At 36.7% G+C, this 24,793-nt stretch overlaps 1 protein-coding gene across 3 annotated transcripts in view; it reads left to right on the forward strand.

Moving 5' to 3' along the window:
- The window catches only part of LOC100732721 (complement C5-like), a 37,517-nt gene that overhangs the window by 5,012 nt on the left and 7,712 nt on the right, over window positions 1-24,793 (forward strand). For 2 of the 3 annotated variants that reach the window (XM_063259774.1, XM_063259769.1), the window contains exons 5-15: window positions 266-357; window positions 2,280-2,362; window positions 6,935-7,041; window positions 7,525-7,710; window positions 9,460-9,663; window positions 10,476-10,682; window positions 10,775-10,924; window positions 12,345-12,474; window positions 18,791-18,856; window positions 20,260-20,457; window positions 21,622-21,699. In XM_063259774.1, coding sequence (XP_063115844.1) covers window positions 266-357; window positions 2,280-2,362; window positions 6,935-7,041; window positions 7,525-7,710; window positions 9,460-9,663; window positions 10,476-10,682; window positions 10,775-10,924; window positions 12,345-12,474; window positions 18,791-18,856; window positions 20,260-20,457; window positions 21,622-21,699 — 1,501 coding nt within the window. The remainder of the gene's footprint in view (window positions 1-265; window positions 358-2,279; window positions 2,363-6,934; window positions 7,042-7,524; window positions 7,711-9,459; window positions 9,664-10,475; window positions 10,683-10,774; window positions 10,925-12,344; window positions 12,475-18,790; window positions 18,857-20,259; window positions 20,458-21,621; window positions 21,700-24,793) is intronic. The other variant, XM_063259777.1, reaches the window with a different exon arrangement.

Raw genomic sequence — 24,793 nt, forward strand, 5'->3', positions numbered from 1 at the left:
TCAGCATTTTCTTAAATATTTATAGTCCTACTTAAGCCCGTTTAAAATGTGCCTTTGTGCTGCTGACAGTCATCTTTGCTAAGGAGCCTGACCAGCACGAGTCACTCACTGCCTCAACACTACACCAACATTGCATGTGCTGATGTGACTTAGTGTGTATTTCTATAAGAACTATCGAGCATGTAGTATGTTTGGTGTAGCTTTTGTATTTCTAAGTTGTTAACAAAAGATTAAACTTAATTTTTGTTTTTATTTTTGCTCAAAGGACCCCGAAGGATCAGAAGTTGCCACGGTAGAAGAAAAAAGTTGCACAGGGATTCTCACTTTTCCTGACTTCAAGCTCCTGTCCAATCCTAAGTATTTTGTTGGTTAAATTGCTCGTAAAAACAGTGGAAGGGCTGGGGATTTAGCTCAGCGGCATAAGCACCTGCCTTGCAAGTAGGCAGTCATGAGTTCGATCCCCGATACTGGTAAAAAGAAAAAATTAAATAAATAAATAAAGTAGTGGAGACCCCTTGGGGCTATTGAATAGTCAACTGATTCATTTACATATAACAGAAAGGTGCTAATGAAAGTTTGGTTTTAGCTATTCTTATTAGGTCTAGCAAGAGTCCTGACCTAGGGAAGGGGAATCTGCTTTTTTGGGGAGTGAGGGGGATCAAACTCAAGATCTTGCACTGCCAGGCAGGCGCTGTGCTGCTGAGCTATATCCCCAGCCCTGTTTGAGCTCTTCTTCATCAAAGCAGAAACTTGATACAATATTTCCTACTTCCAGCATCAAAGTTGTCTTCTCTAATCAGTCTAAGTCTTCCACAGAAAGTACAGGTAACAGATGCCATGGGGATGCAGACTCTGCCTATAAAAAGGGGAAGGGGGAGCAAATAGCAAAACAAAAACAAAACAGAGAGAAAAGAAAAAAGGGAAGAGCAGAAAAGATGTCCACTAGTATATGTTTCATATTTCTTAGAAGATTTGGAGCTATCTTTGTCATTTTAATTAAAATTTCTAGAAGTAGGATGATATTTTGAAATATGATTTCATACTTTTATGGTGCATAATGCCTTGCAACTATAACACTTCGATAAATTAAGGAAACTGGAATTTATGGATCTTCTACTATGTGCTAAGCACTCTGCTGGTCTATCATTGTCTTTTTTTTTTTTAATTTTAAAAAGCAAAACATGGGCCAGGGATTTAACTCAGTGGCATAATTCCCTGCTTTGCTGAGATTGTGAGTTCAATTTCCAGTACCCCCCCAAAAAAAAGCAAAACAGAAAAGGATAGAAATGATATAGAATTTCAAAAAACACTGGGAAATTAACACTAATAATATATTGCATATTGTTGACCTAGAACTAGCTGTTCAGGATACAAGTTTTAGGCACATAAAGATGATATATCAATCAAACAATGAAAGCACAAACTGTTCTTTTGGATGAACTATAAGAGATTAGTGGTATAGCTATCTATCTTGTGTATATCTCACTTTTGAGATAAGTAAACTCAAGGTCATAAACCATTAAATGAGAGGGGAGCAGAAACAGTAGCCCTGAACTCCTGGAAGGCAAAGAGCATCTTTGCTCTTGGCTTCTACCATACTGTCCCTACAAATAGTGACATGCTGGCTTTGAGCTGTAAACATTCTAAAATTATATATTTGTACCATTTAAATAAGTTTAACTTGATTGATGTTCCTGAAAATGTAGTCCTGATTTTCTAGCAAACTGTATAATCTATTCTAGCTATTAATATGATTAATATCGTGTTTGGATCATTAATTGAATAATCAACACTTAAATATTGATAGTTTAACATTTTTTCCAGTTAAATATATACAGCACTTTGGCCTACCAGGGAAAGAATCAGTAATATGAAAATAATTTCAGATATTTACAATGATTTTTCCTAAAATACAAACTTTTGTTTATAATTTTAATACATCTTTCAGTTATGATATATTACATAGAATATCCAAAAATCTGAAGGTACTGTCAGGGTCATCGAAACATGAAGTGTTGTCCAGGGTTTTAGAGTCAGAATGCACACCACCTACCAGCTGTTTGTCCCCGAGCAAGTTACTTCATCTATCTGGACCTCAGTTTTTTAATGATAATATATGGATAACAATGGAACCTAGGCCACGTACTTTGATGAGAATTCAATGAGTTTAAATGTGTAGAGCATTTAGTCCTTGGTGCACACTAAGTAACTGTAATCAGTAGGAAAATTAAAGATACATTAGTGATGATATGTGTATTCTAAATCTGTTGCTTTTACAGATATGGCCTTTGGACAATTGAAGCTAAATATAAAGAAGACTACACAACAACAGGAACTGCATATTTTGAAGTTAAAAACTCTGGTAATTTCTACTAAATTGTTGCGATTTCTAATACATGTCTTGAAAAACAGTTCTGAGTGACTTTATAAAGTATAAATTCAGTAAAAATAAAGTTGTAGTAGATGGAGGTAGACCAGGAGTAAGAAAGCTGAAGTCCTGGTTGTGTGCATCTGGTTCACCTCCATGTAGTCACTGAACTCTGTGCCCTGCCTTTTCCTCATGGTTGTGGAGGTGGTCACATCAATAACAAGGCAAGGATAAGTAATATCCTCCTACGTGTGACCCAAGATTCTCTGACTTTGTTAGAGACTGTCCAAACTGTTCCCATTGCCTAAGTTATCACAGTCACTTTGTCTAGACCAAGAATCAGAATGCTACTTGTGTTAGTTAGCATTTCATTAGTGTGCTGAAATACTTGAGAACAACAGCTTTAAAAAGGAAAGGTTTATTGTGGCTTGCAGTTTTAGAGGTTTCAGTGTACGGGTCCACTGGCTTTATTGCTTTGAGGTTTGTGGTGAGTTAGAAAAATCATCACAGAAGGGTGTGGTGGATGAAAGCTGTTCAGAGAAAACACAAGAAAGTGTTAGTGGACTTCCTCTTACACTTTTGTTTCATTACTAAATTGTGATCAAGGCAAATGTCCCTTATAAATTTGTTGCCCCATATGGCAATTGTCTCTGGAAATACCCTCACAGACACACCCAGAAGTGTGGTGTACTAATTTCCTTAGCTGTTTTCAATTCAATCCTGAGGTCCATCATGATTAACCATCATACCCCAGGCACGGTGGCCCATGTGTGTAATTCAGCACTCGGGAGGCTGAGGTAGGAGAATTGTTGTTAGTTCAAGACCAGCCTGGGGTACAAAGTGAGCTCAAGGCCAAGAACTGCAGAGTGAGACTCTGTCTCAAAAAAAAAAAAAAAGACAAAACAAAACAAACAAACAAAAAAACCCAACCAAACAACAACAACAAAAAAAACCCAAAGTGATTAACCATCATGTTACCTTTGAACCTCAAACTCAGGACTGTTTCCCATCAGCCCTAAAAATCAATGCTCTATTGGAATGTTTGGGAAAACACTTACTTAGGAAATGCTTGTATTATTAATTGCCTAATAATTGACTTATAAAAACTTCTATTCATTTCTCACAAGAACTTTCTAGAAAGTCACTAGACATTTACAAGGGTTCCCAGGGATATGGATGACAGCCTCGATGGAGGGAAGGATACTGATGTTAGTGAGGTTCATCTAACCCACTATTACAAAACAGTTCAAATTTAACTACTTGGTAGTGCTTAACTGAGCCTGTGGCAGAGCTAAGGCAAGGAGTTTTGTTCCCATCGATGATGGAGAAAATTGAGTCCCAGAGGGATGAAAAGAACTTGTCTCACTTCTCAGGGTTTGTATATTCTTAATGAGGTAGTGGTGAGCTGAGCATAACTGGCCCCTTTATAGGAGGCCACACCAACACCATCACTGAAGCATGGTGTGGAACAACAGGGACCTATGCCGTGGGGTCTTTCTCAGCAAATGAAGCAACAACGCATCTGCCCCACATGTACCAAGGTGCATTCTTTCCATGTAAACCTCATATTTTCCTTTAAAGATAAGGAATAATGCAAATTTTCCCTATGTATTAAAAATCAGGCAGGCCAGTGTTCCCATTCAAAGGCAAAGTTACATAGCTCCTCTGCAAAGTGGTATTTGGGAGCCAGTACCATCAAATTCATTGCAGCCTCTGGAATAAACTTATATAAAGTAGGCCACAAATAAGAAAAATATGACTTTTGATATTTGAGCAATGTAGTTACCTGAATAAGCACCATGCTATTCAATCTTTAGAGTTATTTACATATGAGGTTTTATGACAAAAGCAATTAGAATCAGCCAATACACTTCACACAAATATGCTGGAATCCTCTGCCTAGGATAGTGGCCCTGACTACAGGATTTTTTTTTTTTTTGACACTGAGCCACAATCTCAGTCACGCACTACCAACTAGTTAAATTAAACCCTTGCAATCTAGGTTTTTTGCCATTCTGGATCCACATGAATCTGAAAATTAGAAAGATTCCTACATAGCTTTTATAGAAACCTTTAAAGTCTCAAAGTTTTTATGCCAATGAAGTAATTTTCTAGTTCTACTAAGATAGACAGCTGTGGGTTTGTCCAGTGTACACTTATGTGAAGAAACAAACATACAAAATGGTACAGTAGAAACTAGAACTGTATTTCAAGCAAGAAACTTTTTGTTATAGTGGGTTTGATGAACCACGCCAATGTCAGTATCCTTCCCTCCATCATGGTTATCATTGATACCCCTGGGAATCCTTGTCAATGTCCAGTGGTCGATCTCATCTCTCTTCTTCCAAAGCCCTTGTCCGTATCAAACCACTTGTGCTACTGTCAGAATATGAGGTCGTTAAGTACAAACCCTCAGCATGTTTGTCTGTGTAGACCTTCTCCTTGATGCCTGACATACAGTGAGTGTGACAAAAGGCTACTAAAGTGGAAATATCTTGCTTCTTCAGCATCTTCATGTGTTCTCTTGTGTTTAGCAATTCTCTTCCATTTGGTGTCCTAAATGTGAATGCAAATTTCAAACTTTCCTCTAGGAAATGTATTCTCTTATTAGTAGCTCTAGAAAACAGCATTCACAGAAAGATGAGAATTGGAGTGCGGGAAAGTTTTAGCATTCCATGTCTTTGAAATTATGGTCATAAGCAATACCATTTTGACTATATAAGCCTATTGTTTTCTTTGTCCAATCAAAAAGATGATGCTAGGTATTTCAATCCCTTTTCCATGCAAGGTTCTGCAGACTGCTCAGCCCCATAGGAGAAGGCTGCACTTGAAGAAAGAAGGGAGACTTGGCTCCAGGGTGACCAGGGCAGGCACTGTGAGCCTGGCTATTGAAGAGCAGAGCAAGTGCCTCAGTGTTCTGGCTGCTTCTCTTTGTGTCAGAGAAAGGTGCTCTCAGTGTGTACCATAGAAACAGCCAAGGGATTTGTCCTGTGCACAGCATCCAAGAGAGCCAATATGAAACTCCAAAGATGAGTTCCACTGATTCACAGGCTATTTCATTTCTGATAGGCAGAAAACATGATGTACATAGCCTAATGACAGTTTCCCATACAAGATGACTCCTAGAAAGTTCTTATGAGAAAGGAATGGGAGTTTTTACAAGTTAATTATTAGTACAGTTAATACAAGCATTTCCAAAAAAATGTTCTCCCAAACATAGTCATTTGCCAATACAGCATTGATTTTTAGGGTTGATGGGAAGCAGTTCTGAATTTAGGGTTCAAAGGTAACATGATGGTTAATCTTGATAGACCTAAGGACCAGATTTAAAAATACCTAGGAAATTAGTACACCACACTTCTGGGTGTGGCTGTGAGGATATTTCCTGAGACAACTGCCATATAGGACAGAAAACACTTAAGGTATATTTGTCATGAACATGCTCACACCACGTCATAGGATGGGAGTCGATGAAAAGGAAGTGCAAGAGGAAGTTCACTAACATTCTTAGGATCTCTCTGAACAGTTTTTGTCCATCACACTCCCCCATGATGATTTTTCTTGCTCACCACAAACCTCAAAGCAATGAAGCCAGTTGACCCATAGACTGAACCTCTAAAACTGTAAGCCACAATAAAACTTTCTGCTCTCAGATATTGCATCACAGTGATGGAAAGCTCACTATCACAGGTAGCATTCTAGTTCTCACAAAACTAAGGGTGAGTTCCTAAACTCACTCCTGAGTTTATTTCTTAAGGTTCTTAAGGTTATTTCTTAAGGTTCTTTCTTATTCCAAAATTAAAATAAAAATCTGCAACTTATGATTGGTGCAATGTTGGGTAAGTACAGGTAAGGCTGATCAAAATATTGTCCTATGGAGGCAAAATGCCCAGGAAGTACATTTTCTATTAGTTCTGTGCACCTAAGATAACCTTTTATCTTGTTAAAAAATTTCAGGTAATACTGGTACCAGTAAATTTTACTTGTAACAAATAAATGAGACTGCAAAGTTATTCATCCTATGAAATTATCCTTGAGTCATTCAGATATTGGATACACATTATTAAAGATTTAACATATATCTTTTACCATGCTACTTGTGAATATTGCCTTGGAGAAAAGAACCATCTGTTTCACAGATTGTTTCTTCTTCTCAAATTGTGTTATTCTTTGATCTGATTATGTGAAGAAAGAAGTGAACTAAATGAGCTGATAAGTGGTCTGGAAGAGGAAAGTAGTTGAAACAGATGTATGTATCTTTTCAATACCTGCGAATCACACTTTACTAGTTCACAGAGGCATCACACAAATCACCCAACATTAGTTAATAATTATAATTTTGATCAAAGAATAAATGAGTGGCTTATCCTTATCAAAAAAAGAAGGGAGGAATGAAAGAAGGAAGGAAGGAACAAGGGAAGGAAGGAACGAACGAAGGAAAAAGAAAAAATTAAAGAAAGAAAGAAAGAAAGAAAGTCACATAGAAACAGGATGAGTAACCACTGAGATCATTGTACTAATGTGTATTTGTCCACATTCTCAAAGAAATAAATGTTATTCCAATAGGTGACTTCTCCAAAGAAACTGATGTCAAATATGGTCTGTCTCCATACACACTGGATTTGGTTGCTACTCCTCTTTCCTTGAAGCCTGGAATTCCATATTTTATCAAGGTTAGATGGTAAAAAAATCTCAGATGATTGCATTTTTTCATTTACTGGTGGGTTACTTCATCTATGGAAGAACAGAAGAAAAGAATCTCAGATTTTGCTTTTCTATGACCTGCAGTGTAAGCATTTAAAGAGAATTATGGGTGCTGAGGAATAAAAGAAGGTAACCAGCAAGAGTATGATATAAAACAATAGCTCAGATTCAGTTCTGGTAATAATTTCACCCAACCTGTGTCTTAAGCACAGGTACATAGCACAGAACCCTGCTTTTATTAAACATTCAATATCCATTGTTGAATCAAGTTAAATGTTATTTGTATCATATAAAACCAGAGTGGTGAAAACATAGCATTAAAATAACCACATTTGTCTGTTGAATTAAATCCTACCAAGTTTGTGCTTAAGGATAAAGGAGGGAATTATCTTAGGATTTACTTGTTTTAACAGAATAAATATTAACTATTGCAATGGATTTGGTCCCAACAGGTGCAGGTAAAGGACACTTTTGATCATTTTGTAGGAGGAATTTCAGTAACCCTAAAAGCAAAAACAGTGGATAAAAATCAGGAGAAAAGAGATCTGGATCCAAGGAATAGGACAACAAATTATCAGGATGGCATAGCTTCATTTATGGTTAACATCCCCACTGATGTGACAGCTCTGGAGTTTCATGTAAGCAGAATTTGTATTTATTGCACTTTCTAATATTGCCTCAGTCTGTATGGTAGTGATTGTACAGGACACATGGAGAAGATTTTATGAATAAGTTCAGTAAACTCTTCGGAAGCATTTTCTGAGCACAGAAAATATAACTTAGTGTACTGACCATTTCATAAAGAATCTAGGTTCATCCATTTTGTATTTAGGGTATTTTTTCTTATGTTAAATGTGAGACTAAATCTGGAAAGTCATATAACAAGAAGAAATATAAGAACACTAACAGAATATTTTTGTATACACTATTTCCAGCCAATAGTGCGTCTCCCTAACTTCACATGGCAGCTTCTCCAAAAAAAAAAAAAAAAATCGTCTATCTGCTTTCCTCTTTCAAAGTTCCCCAAACTACTGAGATCTGGCTTCTGTCCCTATGACTCCTCTGAAAGTGCTCTTATCTGGGTTACTCTTGAGCTGCTTGCTAATGCCATCAAATATTTTTCAGTCCTTATCTTTGTTGCCTTTTCTGAGACTTTTGGTACAATTGACTATTTCTTTTTTCTTAAACACTCTTTTGTCTTTATTTTTCCATGTTTGTTTCCTTTTCACATTCCTCCCTTTGCTCTTTGAACTCTCCATTTTGAACCAGTAGTTCCTGTTTACCTTCGAAAAGAAAGGAAATCAAGGTTGCAAAGACCCATAACCACCCTTATGTTCATACTAATGTTATTTGAAATAGCCAAGAGATGGAACCAATCTAAGTGTCCACCAATGGTGAATGGATAAAGAAAATGTGGTGTACACACACAATGGAGTACCAGTTAGCCTTACAGTGGAAGAAAATCTTGCCATTTGTCACAACATGGCTGAATTTGGAGGACTACACATCATGCAAAATAAACCAGGAACAGAAAGGCAAACATCAAATAATCTTACTCAGACATAGTGCCCAGAAAGCCAAGTCATAGATGCAGAGAGTACAATGATAATTACCAAAGGCTGAGGGAGGAATGAGGAGATTTTCCTCTAACGTTACAAATTTTCACCTGTACAGAAACATTTTAAGTTAAAGCACTCTATCATATAATACCATCATGTGATTATAGTTGACAATAATGAATTATTACTTGAAATTACTAAGAAAATAAACTGTAAGTTTTCTCATGACAAAACATAAGTATGTGAGATAGTATGGTGGCAGCTAGTTAGAGTCAGTCATTCCAGAATGTATACATATACCAAGACGTCAGGTTATCCATCAAAAATATATACAATTTTAATCTGTCAATTTAAAAAAGAGTGCTACACACTTGTCTTTTGAGATTGCTACATCATGTTCTACACTTTTTTCTCTTCTCAAATACCTATGTCCGCCAGCCTTTGGCACTAAGAAATGTATCGTTAAGTTAGTATGTCATTTGAGAAGGAACATCGATCCTATGTCAAGGATCTTTTTTTTGTTTGATTTCACCAGAGTTTCTGCAATAGCCTCAAATTGCATAAATACTTTCATTATTTTTGAACTAGTACCTTTCTGTAGTCATTGAATAACTTGATTGTAAGCTATGACTAATTTTCCTTTTCAGAAGATGTTGAGTAGTCTGAAAGCTTATCAGGGATATGGACATACTCATGTACGTTAAACACATAGAGTCAAACTTGGGACTACAAATTGCTAGACAAGTGTTAGCATTTACCATCACCATCATTATCACATCACAAAGTTAGGCGTCAGTGTTTTTCATTTATTGGCACTGTCTCTTTTAGGTTAGAACTGATGACCCCGACCTTCCTGAACAATGTCAGGCCAGACGTTACTATCAAGCAGTGACCTACTCATCACCCAGCCAAAATTTCCTTTCCCTTAGCTGGACAAGTAGTTACCGGAGTTTGCTTGTGGGAGAACATCTAAGCATAACTGTTACCCCTGAAAGTCCTTATGTCGACAAAATTAAACACTACAGTTATTTGGTAAGTTCAATAATATCTTACTTGCATCCAGTATCCTATTTGCAACATTCTCTTTACTTACAAATATAGTTTTTAAAATGACTTATTACCTGCCACAGTTGATACTGCATGAGTAAATGGATGAAATTTACTACTTTCTAGTCTATAAAGCACACTCACAACAAAAGCTTCAACACAATTTTTGGTTCTGCAGACAATAGAATATACCAGAAAGGGTGAATAACCTTCCATGTTTATAAGTCTTCCATGGCAGGTAGACTTAGGATTTAGTTGAAGCTCTTCTGACCCATAAATCAATATTCCTTCAGCAATGTGATGCCAAAGGCTTAGTTGAAAAACTTCGTTCAGTTTCCAAACTGGTCGTGACCCAGCAATATTTTATGACTAATCAAAGCATTAGTAAGCAGCAGGTTTTTGGCCTTCCCAAAAATCTTTAACAATGTGCCTTATTTCCAAATGGAAGAATTCAAGTCTTAGGCTCAGTCGTGGAGTGATTCCAAATTTTATTCGCTGCTATTTAAAATGCAAGCTAGGAAGGATGTGAGAATAATATGCTGGAGAAGGTGAGGGGTTTGGGCCAACAAGATCGAGGTTCTGATTCATATTCTGTCACTTCCTTGGTCCTCATCTATGACTTCAGTTTCTATAACTACTAAGTACAGTGAATCTAACCATGACATAAAATTTTGAGGATTGTTTGTGTAACTGATGCATAGCAAAGAATGATGGATATTAAATTCTTTTTATCTCTACACAATTTCTTCTCTACTTTGAGCCCTATCTGATGCTTGTTTCTTGCTATATACTTTTAGATTTCATCTAAGGGGAAAATTGTACACTTTGGCACAGAGAAGAGAATCCCAGGTTCATCTTCCCAAATTTTAAACCTTTCTGTGACTCAGCAAATGGTTCCTACAGCTCATCTCCTGGTCTACTACATCATTACAGGAGAGCTGACAGAGTTAGTGTCTGACTCTCTCTGCCTAAACATTGAAGAAAAGTGTGGCAACCAGCTCCGGGTGAGACACTCATACTTGTTCCCAGTCTGAATTCCTCCTGAGTGACTGTTTAATCTCACACTAAAATCTTTCTTTTTTAAAACTAATTTTAGATCCATCTGTCTCCAAGTAAAGATGCACATTTTCCAGATGAAGCTATATCGCTTATTATGGAAACTCAGTCAGAGTCGTGGGTAGCATTAACGGCTTTGGACAGTGCTACATATGGCAGCCAAGAGAGAGGCAAAAGTCTCCTGGAAAGAGTTAAGTGGGAATAACGTTATGGTTACTGGAGAATGGCTTGATTTATGACAGAGTGGCCACCATGGTTCTCTCAGTATTCTATGGGCTGGTTTATGAGAGAAGAACAAAAGAAAAAGTATAACTATATCCATGTGTGTATTCTCAGACACTGATTGGAGGATGATAACTCCAAGAGCTTACATTTATTGAATACTTAATATATGCTGAGCTTTACTATAAGCCTTTACAGCTATTGCCTTATCGTAGAGTCACATTCCTATGAGACTGATGTCAATAATGCACATTATATTTAAAACGTGTTGCACTTACCAGCACGGTCCGATGTTGTTGACAATGAAAACTAAGATTCAGCTGACTTGCGGCCTGAGTGGGACAACACAAAGTATCAAATGTGTTACCACTTTAAATTATCTCTGTAGATAGATAGATAGATAGATAGGTAGAAGAAGCCTTTACACAATTTACTCTCCAACTCACTTTGTTTTATATTAATACACTCTACTTGGAACCATTCTCATTGAAATGCTAACATTCAAACTACTTACAAACAAAAACACAATTAAATCCACATTTAAAAATAAACTTTCAAAATTACCAATTGCAAATCATCTTTCCTATGGTGGCCACTAGTTGAAATAAACAATAATCTCATTTAACCTGAGAGGTAGAACCTTTTAAGTAAGTACATGAACTTACATTATTTGCCCACTCCAGGGAGAGGAATGACCTAAAGTGCTAGGGCTCCAAGTGAGCTAAGTGTACTGAGTACTGGAAAGGGAAGCAGAAAGAAGGGTGTAGTGTGGGTGGATGAAAGACTCCATGTGATAAATAGCAGCCATGAATAGTTATTTCTCCTCTCGCTGACCCTCCCATGAGCACAGACCTCTTCGCACCGCAATCAGACATTATGAACCACTTTCATGGGTCACATTGGCCATGGCTATAAATTTTGTGAGGAATAAACTCTCCAAAGCAAAAGTAATTCACTGAACATGTTGTATTTTGCATCCTCTTGCATGGAGCAATGAAATAAATACAGAGTGTCATCCTTCTTCTCAGAACTTAGAAAAGCACCATGAGGGACAGTGAATGTTTCATCCACTGAGTCATTCAGTCCTTCAAAAGATGTTGTATTAACTCACTATACAAAGTTTTAAGAAAGAAGTGGGTAAGTCTTTCTTGAAGAACTTCCAAATGAGTGCTGTCCTTCCTTAGGTTAGCTCCTGAGTGAGTTTTTCAGTAGTGAATATTCATAAACTCTCTAAGTAAAAACCAGAGAAGTGGTTGGGGAAATTGCAAAATCAGATTTTAATCATTCAGTAAGTGACTGACTTGAAATTATCATTATCTGCAAGTCAGGTACTGTATTCCTGGCCACCGAGCACTGTGTTTTGAAGGAGTGATTTCCATTCTGAACAGGTATTTGGAGCTTCAGGGAAAATTGACCGGGGCTGTGGAGTGAGTGGTGGCAGTAACAATGCCGAGGTGTTCGATGCAGCTGAGCTCACTGTCCTCACCAATGCAGGGGCAGACAAGTCCCAACAAATTGGTAATTCCTTTTTTCAACTGAGTAACATGGATATTCTCGTTATGAAAATACACTGATTTTCCTGCCCACATCTAGTCTTTCTCAAATCCTGCTTTCACAACATTTCTTTCTTTAAAATTCAAATAATTATTTCCTTGTGGTAAGACCATTTACCATGAACTCTCCCCTCCTAGCACATTTTTAAGTGGAAAATACATGTTGTTGACTGTAGATGCAGCATTATATGTAGTGAATTGATAGAGCTTATTTACCTTCCTTTACTGAAAATCATGTGCATTGATTAGTAACTCCCAAGTTCCTCTTCCTCTGCCTCTAGTAAGCATCATTCCACTCTTACACTCTACGAATTTGACTACTTTTAAAAAAAATTTTACAGACAAAAAAAAAACAGAAAAAAGGGTGGAAATAATATGGAATTTCAAAAACATAAACAGAAATCACTAGTTGATAGATTACATACTGTCATCTTAGAAATAATTGTTCAAGTTACAGAATTAAAGCATACAATGTGGACATTCAAACAGGGAGACTGCAAAGTTTTCTGTTCAATGATCCAACAAAAACATAGTAGTATGTTTATCTATCTTACACACTTAAATATAAATGCAGTAGTAGTTGCCTATACCCTCGGACTTGATAGTATAAAACAAAACAGAGTAAAGTAAAATCAATCGAAACAAGACAGTGAAAGCAATACAGGGCTTCAAATAAAGCTAATAGGAAATCAAAAATGGTTACCATAATATATCCTGCTATCTTTGGAATAGCTATCCATGCCATCAAATCTAATACAAGAAGACAAATTGGAACAGCATAAAACCAAACTAAACAGAATGATGAAAACAATATGGGCTTCAAATCATGATAAAAGATTTACAATGGCCACTGCATTCTCTTTTTAGACAATTCCTCCCCTCTCACTTTCACAGGGTGCATTGTACATTTTGCATCCCACTAACTCCTTTAGTTTTTAGATTAGGGAGGCAGCCCGCTATTCACCTAGGTGATTCTGAACCTTTTTACCCCTGAGCATGGTTTCAAGTTGTATCCATCTACCTACAAGAGCCTCAAGGTTTTCTTTCTTTATAGCTGAGTAGTGTTCCATTGTATAAAGGTGTTATGGCTTTCTAGCCAATCTGCAGCTGACTGGTGAGCACTCCCACTTTTATCTGATTCTCTGTCACACAGAACATTGTTTTCTCATCTTTGACTTTGTAAGTAAATTTGACTTTTGTCTGTAAATCCTCTTCCAGGTTAATTGTATTTCTTATATAGAGCATATTGATAGACCCTATCTCCTACTCCACTCTGCCTCTGTTTCTTTTTATTGGTGAATCGAGGTCATCTATATTAGTGATTATAGCCAACCTTCTCTGCTTCATCTCTGGCGTGTTATTTTGCTATCATTGGTTGTCTACTTTTCCCCTTCATTCTACTTTCTGCCCCGTTCAGTGAGTTCCCTCTGTTCCTGAAACCATGGTCTTCTCTCTTTCTCTCTAGAATGTCTTTCATTATTTTTATACGGTTAGTTTGGGGGTCATGAACTCTTCCAGTTCCTCTTTATCATAGAAGTATCTTGTTTGTCCATTAATTTTGAGAGATAGTTTTTCAGGATACATCAATCTGGGTTGGAGGTTATTTTCTTTCAGGACTTGGACTGCTTCACTCCAAGCTCTTCTTGATTTGATGGTTCGTGTCTGCCATGATTCTGAAGGGTTTTCCTTTATAGATGATCTGTTTCTTTTCTCTGACAGCTTTTAATATTCTGTTCTTGTGTTGAATTTCTGGCATCTTGATTATTATATGTCTGGATGTAGATCCATTTTGGTTATAGCTGGCTAGAGTTCTATATGCCTCATATATATGAATATCATTTCCTTTCCTATGGTTGGAAAGTTCTCTTTAATTATTTCTGTAAATAGGCTTTGTATTTCATTTGTGTTTACCCCTGCTTCTTCACTCACATTTTTTATTCTTAAATTATAGATCCTCTTGTCATCTTCTAGCCTCTGTATTGCTATTCCTGGTTCCTTGTTTATTTTGAGAGATCTTTCGTTTCATGATTGCAAGCTGCAAACCTATCTTCAAGTTTTGATAGGCTGTCTTTAGGTTCTTTCAAGCAGTTTTGCCAGCTTTCAATGGAGTTTTAATTTCCTGGTAATCTCTTTCAATCTGTTTCATGTGTTCTAAATTTTTTAATATTCTTCATTGAAGGTTTCCCTCATTTTTCTATGCTCCTCTATTCTTTCATCTGTGACTTCTTTAGAGGTGCTTAGCAATTCTTTTTTTATGTTTCTCATATCTTCTTTTACTTGCAATAGTATTTCTATTTTAAGTTCTTTTATAGCTTCATGGAATTGCTTCTTTATTTCAGTGCTGTTGCTTCAAAAACTGCAGGTGTGCCACTCCTGATCTCTTCTGTGTTTACATCTCTTGGACCAGTGCTGCTTGGGTTGGAGGCCAGACACTGACTTTTGCTTCTTCCTCTTGTCATGTTCCTGCTTTCTACCAGACAAGTGGGTAGCGGGGTCTCTGGCACTTCCTGTATTGGTTATAATCACTCTGAAGTGTGTTGGCTAGGCATTGCTGCTGTTTCCTACTTTCCTCAGTCTGCTGATGGCTAATGTAGTGTTACCAGGGATGGGGCAGGTTGGCCCCTCCCTTCTGAGCTGGTTAACCACAGGAGTCTTCACCACATTAGTGTGCCAGGCAGGTGGGGTTGGTTAGGGATAGCTTTAGGGAAATCTTGGCAGTGGCTATTGGATCACCCAGAGGGGTGGGAATTGGTCCAAGCAATTTCCACCAGTCTGCCCTGAGCTGGCAGTGGCTGAATGAAGCCAGCTGTAGTTTCCTCTCCAGGCTTATGCTGCCCAACTCCAAAATGGCATCCAGCCAATGTCCCACTGCTGCAGGATAACTGAGTACCACACACTCACCGCCAGCCAGTGCAATTCTCTGGTTTGCTGCTCCGCTCCACCACCGTGTCTCCCTGCCAGGCATTCAGGCTTACTAGCGACCAGCTTCACTGAGCCCATGCATCTCTAGGTTCCAACAACGCTTCTGGCATGGTGATTCTGGCTCCGGTGAAAGCGCTGCCAGCTACCACCTTCTTCTGTTGAAGTTTTTCTTTTTCTTTTTCTTTTTTTTTTTTTTGTGTTTGTTTTTGTTTTTGTTTTCTCAGTGGACTTCAAGTTTCACTTTAGTTTCTTCCTAGATTGAGAATATCCACTTCTTTCCTTCTTGTCTTCTCCAGAATGCTGTGTTACAACACCTGGACTATTTCTCTCAGAGAGGCTGTTGACTCTGCTTCTTACTTTTCTGCCATCTTCCAAGACCTCGAATTTGACTATTTGAGATCCCTTCATGTGATCTGTATCATGCACTATATGTCGTTCTGTGACTGGCTTATTTCATTTAGTATAACTTCCTCAAGATTGAATTATATTATTGCATATTGTAGAATTCTGTTCTTTCTATAAATTGGGTCATATTCCATTGCATGTATGTATCATATTTTCTTTATCCTTCATCTGTTAGTAAACATTTAGGTTATTTTCACATCTTAACTCTTATCAGGAATACTGCAATTAACATGGAAATGACAATATTATCTTAAGATTTTGATTTCAATTCTTTTGGATAAATCCCAAATGTGGGATTTCTGCATCATACAGTATTTTTATTTTTAATTTTTGTTTCGCCTCCATAGCAGCTACAATATTTTACCTTTCCACCAACAGTGTACTAGGATTTCAATATTCCTATAAGTTCGTCAACATTTCCTACCTTTAAAAAAAATAATAGCCATCCTAATAGGTATGAAGCAATATGTCATTGTGGTTTTGACTTATATTTTTAAAATATTTAATAATGTTGAACACTTCTTAATATAACAGTTGGCTATTTGTATGCCTTCTTTTGAGAAATGTCTATTGAGACCCATAGCACATTTTTAAAATTAGGCCATTAGTTAGCTTTTTGGTTGTCAAGTTGTAGGAGTCCACCATATTAACTTTACATCAGGCATGTGGTTTGTAAATATTTTTCACATTTTATATGTGGACTTTTTACTCTGTAGATTATTTCCTTTGTTATGTAGAAATGTTTAGTCTAATGTAATACCACTTATCTATTTTTTGTTGTTTTTGTTTAGGACATTAGTGTTATATTTGTGATGTCATTTCCAAACCAGAGTCAAGAAGATTTTCCTGTTTCCTGTAATAGTTTTTGGTTTGAAGTCTTTTATTTAAGTCTTTATACATTATGACTTAATTTTTATACAGAAAGTCAGGGTCTAATTTCATTCTTTTGCATGGGAATGTTTGTTTACCCAACACCATTTGTTGAACAGACTGTCTTTTTCCTATTGCATATTCTTGGAACCCTCTTCAAATATCAGTTGACCATACATTAAGCATTTATATCTGGGCTCTGTTCTTTTCCACTCTGTGTATGTATGTATTATATAAAATATACATTATTTATATAATATATATTATATATAACAATATATTTTATATATTACTATTACCATACTGTTTGATTACTGTATTTTGAAATCAGGTCCTGTGATAATGTGATTGTTTCATATTTGTTCTTCTATTGATTTAACTATTTATGTTCTTTTGTGGTTCTATACAAATTTTAGAATTGCCTTTTCTATTCCTCAAAAAAATATCATTGAGGTTTTGGTAGAGATTTCAATGTCTCTATAGAACATATTGAGTAGATTAGACATTTTAGCAATAGTAAGTCTTCTAATTCTTTCCATTTGTTTGTTCTTTAATTTTTTTCTTCAATGCTTAATCATTTTCAACAAATAAATGGGACAAATAAAAACACATATAAATATGTATTTATAAATACATGTAAATATGTATCTACAACAAATAAAAATAAATGGGATCTCTTTTAATTTTCTTTTTAGATAATCCTTTGAAAGCAATTTTATAATATTTTGTATGCTACAAATTATTGATCCAATTGTTAGTTCCAAAAGTTTTTCTGAATGGAAATCTTTAAATTTTTCTGTCATCTCAATGGAATAGTTTTACTTTGTCTTTTCCATTTTTATTTCTTTTTCTTGTCTAATGCTCTGCTAGTTTTTCTCATACAATGTAAAATAGAAGTACCGAGAGTTACCATGCTTAACTTGTTCTTATTCTTGATCTTAGAGAAAAAGCTATAATTTTTAACACTGAATATGATGTTAACTGTGAGGTTTTTATAGATAGCCTTTACTGTGCAGAGGTGTTTTCCTTCGAATCTTAGTTAAGAGTTTTTATTATGAAAGGATGTTGAATGTCATTAAATGATTTTTTTCCTAACTATAATTACAGATGATGTTGAATTTCATTAAATGGTTTATCATTCATTGTGTTAATGTGATGTCACAGATTTATTGATCATTGCATTTTGAAACACCTTGGCATTCCAGGGGTAAATCTTACTTGATCACAATGCATGCTGTTTTAATATGCTGAATTTAGTTATATTTGTATTTTTGTAAGATTTTTCGCATCATGTTAATCAAAGATACCAGTCTCTTGTTTTGTTGTGTCAGCTTTGGTATCAAGTGATGTTGTCCTCATAATGAGTTTGGAATTGTCTCTTCTCTTCATTCTTTTTAGGGAAAGACTTTGAGAAAAATTTAATTCTTCTTTACACATTTATTAGATTTTACCAGAGAAGTCATCTAATTCTTGGCCTTTCTTCTTTGAGAGGGGTTTATTATAATATTACTACTGATTCAATTTTCATGATTTTTTGCTTAAATAAATTCCTGTATTTAATTTGTCAAAAGTGGTGACAAAATTATGAGTTACCCATAACTACTATGAAACTCATACTATATAATTTGATGGCACAGGGAAACAATTCCACCCATAATCATACCCTTGTTCTCAGCAACATCAACTCAATCAGCAAGATTAACACCGATGGAATGAACCATTATTTCATTATTGACAGTATGGATAGGATCTAAATAAGTATTGTGTTACTTGCCTGGAAGAAAGGAGTTCTCATTCAATAAATTTGAAAGAGATTAACAGACCACCTTAAAATATGTGCATGTGGAACTTTTAAAAAATATTATTTGAGTTTCTTGAGACAACACACTTGCAAAGAGCACATAATGACACTGCTACCAAGATAGCTGTTGGCTCTGATCACTAATGGCACAGATCAGGACTGTTGTGGAAACGGAACATGATATCTGAGAAAATAGGTTTGCTGTGACTCTGCAACTGCTCTCGGTTCTTAGATAGTTTGATGAAAATATTTATTCTGAAAGAAGTTCTCTCTCTTTTTTTAGCAGATGGATCACATAAGAACATTAACAGATCAAGAAGATCCTTGAAAGAAGAAATAGACAATCTAGGTACTCCAAAATTTCATTTATTCCCAGAAGTTATCATGAAATAACCATGGATGTGCAAAATTTTGTAATTCTCACTAATACCTGTAGAAGAGGTGAAAAGCTCTCAAGGCGCTTCCAGCTTTCATTTTCCACAAGGATAAAGTAAACTGAGTAAATTAACCCATATTGATTTAGTACAATCTTAGCCTAAAGACAACAGGTATCCTTCCTGTCCATTCTCTATGGATATAGTCATTGTGTATGTTATTTTCCATCAGCAGTTAAATATAGGGCTTCTAATACCTTCTCACAAAAGCTAGGTCTGATGAACTATAAGGCTAAAAGGGTAGGTAAGGTTACTGGATTCTTACTGTACACCAGGCACTATTGATGCTTTGTCCTCATGTTTTCTTGTTGGATACTTACATCTATCGCATGAAGTAGGTAGTCTTATTCTCATACTCCAAATGAAGAAACAGAAACACAGAAAAATTAAGGAACATTTTCAACATTGTGTGGAAGGAGTAACTGGCTAAGTCAGAATTCAGCTTTAAATAGGACTAGTCTCAAAGCCCCGGCTTGGTTGGAGATAAACTTTCTCTGCCTTGCAGGGCTATGAGAATACGTGAGATCATGCTGATGAAACACTTAGGTCAGAATGAACTCAGTACATGGTAACTTATAATATTTGATTCTTTTTTGGAACTCCTTCTTGGCAATGCCATACTCTAACCTAGGAAAGACAGGATTGTTGTTACAAAGCAAATTTCTGAAAACTCAAACTCAAATGTCTTGGCAAGCTAAAAAACTGGGAGAGGGACAGCGCTCTTCTATGGTGGTCCAGCATTTCCCTCGTGATATGGGCTATTGGCTCCAGGCCTGGCTCTGCCCCTAGCAGCCATGACTATTTCACACTTCTGTTTCCTCATCTCTAAATGACAGAAAAGGACATTATCAACTCTAAATCTAAAATCCTCTTTGATGTGGGTTTTTTCGGGGGATGAGGGTGAGGTGGGATAATTGCTTTTGTTTTAAAGTAAATGGTCTTCTAAAAACCCAACAGACTTGCAGTTTGACTGCCTTGATCAGAGGAATAGAACTGTACGAGCGTTTAGAAACCAGTTATGTTGTAGGAAAACCGTCTTAATTAAGACAAGACAATACTACCAAATTCTGGGTAAGTACTAAAAAGAATGAACACAGGAGGATTAACCCTGTAGGTACCCAGAAGGGCGCCAGTGACAACAGTCAGAGTTTGGTTTAGAAGATGTGAGGAAGAATTTCTGTGCAGCGACACCCTCTGAAATAGAGCACAGTTGCCCATCTGGGAGGTGATCCAGTAGGAGGATTGTCAATCACTGATACTAAGTGGAGTGAGACATTGAATCTGATTATGGCTAAGAACATTTGAATTCTCATCTCAGCGTCTCAGTTCAGACACCCTGTCGTCCAGAAGTGCTGCTATGACGGAGCCCGCGAAAGCGAGAAGACATGTACAGAGAGAGCAGCGCAGATTACTGTTGGCCCAAGGTGTGTGGCAGCTTTCTCTCGGTGCTGCAGGCGGGCATCTGAGTTGCGAGGCTATGATACTCACAAGCTAATACTCCTGAGCCCAGGAATAGGTATGTATGAAAGCTTCTGCTCCATCTGCAGTGCAGTGGGAGGGAGCCAGGTGGATTTTGTGCTGCCACCAGAAGAAGTACTTCCAAACTGAGTTCAGTCTACAAAAGAGGGAGTCAATCCCTGCAAAACAACTCAGAAAAGCAAAAAGGGCTGCTAGTAAGGCCAACTTGTTTATTCTCATTCCAGCATTATTACTAACCTACTGTGGAGGTTCCTTATCTAACTTCAAAAGAGCCAGTTTGTAAAATGAAAATACTTGACTTGAGTCTTGGTATTCATTCGTACAGACTTCACTGATCACACATAGTGTGATGCTTATATTCTTGCCTACAAACAATAGTTTACTTTTAAGAATCGAACTATTATGCTTAATTCATCCTAAATCAAGGGTAACGAGAGGTTTTACAAGTAAAGAAAATTCCAATTAGCATATGTAAAAGGGATTTCCTATACTTGATTTTCACATAGCTTGTACACGAAAGATGAATAAAACTTATTTAAAATGTGTTTAATTTTGCTGACCTACATTTAAATCTACCTTCTTTGATTTTATTTGTGTTCTATTTATGTTACTTAACAGCACAGCAATTAACTGAGCGGATAATTATGAAAAATATTGCAATTTTAGATGAAAATTGTACTCAAAAAGTAAATTACTTATTAAAAATACCTAATAACTTTCTTATGCCTTTCCATATAAAAGTAATCATATCTGAAAAATGTTTCAAAATATAAAATTTATTTTAATTCCTCAATAATACTGTTAGTGTAGGAAACTCTTCCCATAATTTATGAATGTATATATTCTCATTATTGTTTAAAAAATGAAAATAATTTAAACTGCAGGTTGAAAAAAACGCCAGTTTTGGAAGTATGGCTATTTTTACAATATTGGCTCTGTATAATCCAGAATCAGGGGATATCTTTCCATTTTATAATGCCTCTTTCAATGTCCTTTTTCAGAGTACTGTCATTTTTATTGTACAGGTCTTCCACTTCATGGGTTAAGTAAATTCCTAAGTGCTTAATTTTTCTATATGCTATCGTGAATGATACTATTTTCTTAATTTCTTTCTCATTACTAGTATACAGGTACACTATTGATTTTTCTGTGTTGATTTTGTATCCTGCTACATTACTGAATTTAGCTATTTTTTGGGTAGGGACAGAGTATCCCTCCAGGTTTGTCTCAAACTCACAGAGATCCTCCTGTCTCAGCCTCCAGAGTGCTGACATCACAGGTATGTGCCACCACATCCACAGTTAAGAGATTTTTCTTTTGGTACCAGGGTACCAAGTGTGAGGTACCATGACCTCACACTTGTCAGGCAGGCACATATGCCACTGAGCTACAGAAGTCTTTAGGTGGAATTTTTTGGAAATTTTATTTAAAATATCATGGCATGTGCAAAAAATGATGATTTGACTTCTTTCTTTCCTATATGTGCCCCTTTTACTTCTTTCTCTTGCCAGATTGCTTTGGCTAATATTTCAAATTCTGTACTATGTTGAACAGGAGTGATAATAGTGGACAACCTTGTTTTCATGATTTAGAGGGAAATCTTTTATTTTTTCCTCGCTTAATATGATATTGCCCATTGGTTTGTAATAAACATCTTTTATCATTTTGAGTTAGGGTCCTATATCTATTTTCTTCAAAGATTTTTTTTCATTAATGGGTGTTGGATTTTGTCAAAAGCTTTCTTGTTATATGGTGAATTACATTGGTTGATTGCATATATTGTGCTGCATCCAGCACAGCTTTTCAAGTTCCTGGGGCCGGGGTGGAGGTGGTGATGGGAGGATGGAGAAATAAAGGTAAGAGTCAAAAAACAGAAAGCTGAGGTCAGGTAGAGCCCCTTTTCTGGAGAGGAGAAAAGGAACTGCTCAATTGTCCCGGCCTGCTGGTAAGTCCACAGAGAACCTAGAGAGGGAGTGGAGATGAAAGGGGACAAGAGATGCGAAAAATGGAGACAAGTCAGAAATCTGATCAAGTCTCCATTATTCAAGGAAAGAGTAACAAATATATAGGGTATTGGGGGAGGAGGGAGTTGTGCTGAGACATCAGCAGGTAACTTAGCAACAGTGGCAAGACCCAGGATTATAGGTTAATTCAAATTTTCAAATTTCCCGCTGTGTAGGCTGATTAGCATAATTCCTTAATGGGCCAAACAGGCTAGGCAAGGAGCTGCTTAACTACCAAATTTAACTCCTAGAGGGGGTTAAGATGGTACTGCCTACAGATATAAGGTGGAAGCCAACTACAGGGCTTCCCACACTCAATGACTACAGCATGTTTATTTATAGATACACTCAGCACGGTGACGTCACGTGGCTCCCCTCTGCCTAGCAACCTGTTCACAGGGCAGCCTCAGGGTGCTTTGCGATGTTTGAGGATACAGCAATTTGTTTGCGTAGCTCATCTCAGGCACTCTTTGTTCTCAGGACTATCTTGCCTCCAGTCACACATATGTGATGACTCACCAGCTTCAGCTGCTCCCCACGATACTGAAACACCCTTGCATCCCTAGGAGAAAGCCTGCTTGGTCAAGATGTATGATCATTTTGATAATTTGTTGTATTCTGTTTGCCAGTATTGTATCTGGTTGGGAACTTTTGCATTCATGATCATTAAAGAAATTGGCATGTAATTCTTTTTTTTTTTAATTGTTGTTGGAATAATGGTAATGTTAGCTTCCAGGAATAATGTTGAAAGTATTCCTTCCTTTTCAATTTTATTAAAGATTTTGAGGAACATTGGCATTAGATCTCCCCTAAAGTTCTTATAGATTTCAGCAGTGAATCCATTGCATCCTGGACTTTTCTTAGTTGGCAGGGTTTTTTTAAAAATTATTGTTTTAATTTCATTGGCTGTTATTGGAATATTCAGGTTGTTTATATTTCTGGGTTCAGTTTCTACTGAAATTCATAGAGTCTAGAAGTCCTTCCACTTCTTCTGAGTTCTCCAATGTATTGGAGTACAGCCTTTAAAAGCAGTCATTAATATTCTTTTAGATTTTGGCAATGTGCATTGTGATTTCACCTCTTTATTTCTAATTACACTGACTTAGGTCTTCTCTTTTCTTTTTTGATAAGATTGGCTAAGCATTTGTCTATTTCATTCATTTTTTTGAAGTGTCAGCTTTGGGATTCATTGTTCATTTTAATTGGTTTTATTTTTTGTCTCAATTTCATTAATTTCTGTTCTGATCTTTATAATTTTCTTCCTTGTACTGGCTTTGGATTTGGATTATTTTGGGAGGACCTTGAGGTGTATCATTGGATTGTCTATTTGTGCTCGTTCTGTCTTCCTGTTGTGGATATTCCCTCTTAAAACTGCTTTCTATGTCTTATAATTTCTGGAATGTTGTACTGGTAGTGCTGTTTGATTTTAGGAACTCCCTTGGTTACTTCTGTGACTCATTGATTATTCAAAACAATATTGCTTAATTTCCTTGTATTTGCATAATTTCTGTGGCTTCTTTGGTCATTGATTTCTCTGTTACTGTGCTTTGATCTGGTAATATGTAAAGAATAATTTTCATTTTTTTGCATTTACTTAAGCATGGCTTATGGTATCCTATATGGTTTATTGTGGAGAACATTCCATATGCTTCTAAGAAGAATGTGTTTTCTGTTGTTGAGTGGGACACACTGTAGACATCTATTAAGTCCATTTGTTTGAAAGTTTTGTTCAACTCTGATATGTGTTTGTTGATATTTTTGTCTGGTTGATCTATTTTTGATAGTGGGATACTGAGGTCTCCCACTATAACTGTGTTGTATTTTATCTGATCTTTTGTGTCTGGTATGGATTAAAAACTGATGGTCAACTTAACACCAGCTGAATTAAATCAGTACAGTGCTGAGCGTAGATGGTCCACCTGAGGAAAGTTGCCAGCATAAATAGAGACGTGGAAAAGGAAAAGTGAGGTGTTGTAGGTTTCTCTAAGTGTTGCTGTTTGAGCTGTTTGTTCCTGGAGGAGTTCGTCATGACTAGCTTCCCCAGTGTGAGTTTGACCATTGTCTTAGGAGGAACTCGGGACCTTGTTGGTGAGAGTAGCTGTGGTTCATTTTGGGGGAGATCTGGTCCTTACATCAAGCATAGCTTCCTGGATGCAGAGGGGAAGACGTGTGCCACTTAATCTCCAGGACAAACTCATCACGCTGGCTTTCTGGCATGTCCTCAACTATTCTTATCATGGGAGGAGCTCGGGACCTCTATGTAACTGAGGATGGCTGTGATGCTTTTAAGGGCAGCCCTGGTTCTTACTTTGAGCATAACTTCTTGGCTCCAGTGTAGAACCCTCGACCTACCAGCACAGCTCCTTCATC

This window comes from Cavia porcellus, unplaced genomic scaffold (assembly GCF_034190915.1).
Source record: "Cavia porcellus strain 051 isolate PalLab524CR breed Dunkin Hartley unplaced genomic scaffold, mCavPor4.1 scaffold_1, whole genome shotgun sequence".
In the NCBI taxonomy this organism is placed as follows: domain Eukaryota; kingdom Metazoa; phylum Chordata; class Mammalia; order Rodentia; family Caviidae; genus Cavia; species Cavia porcellus.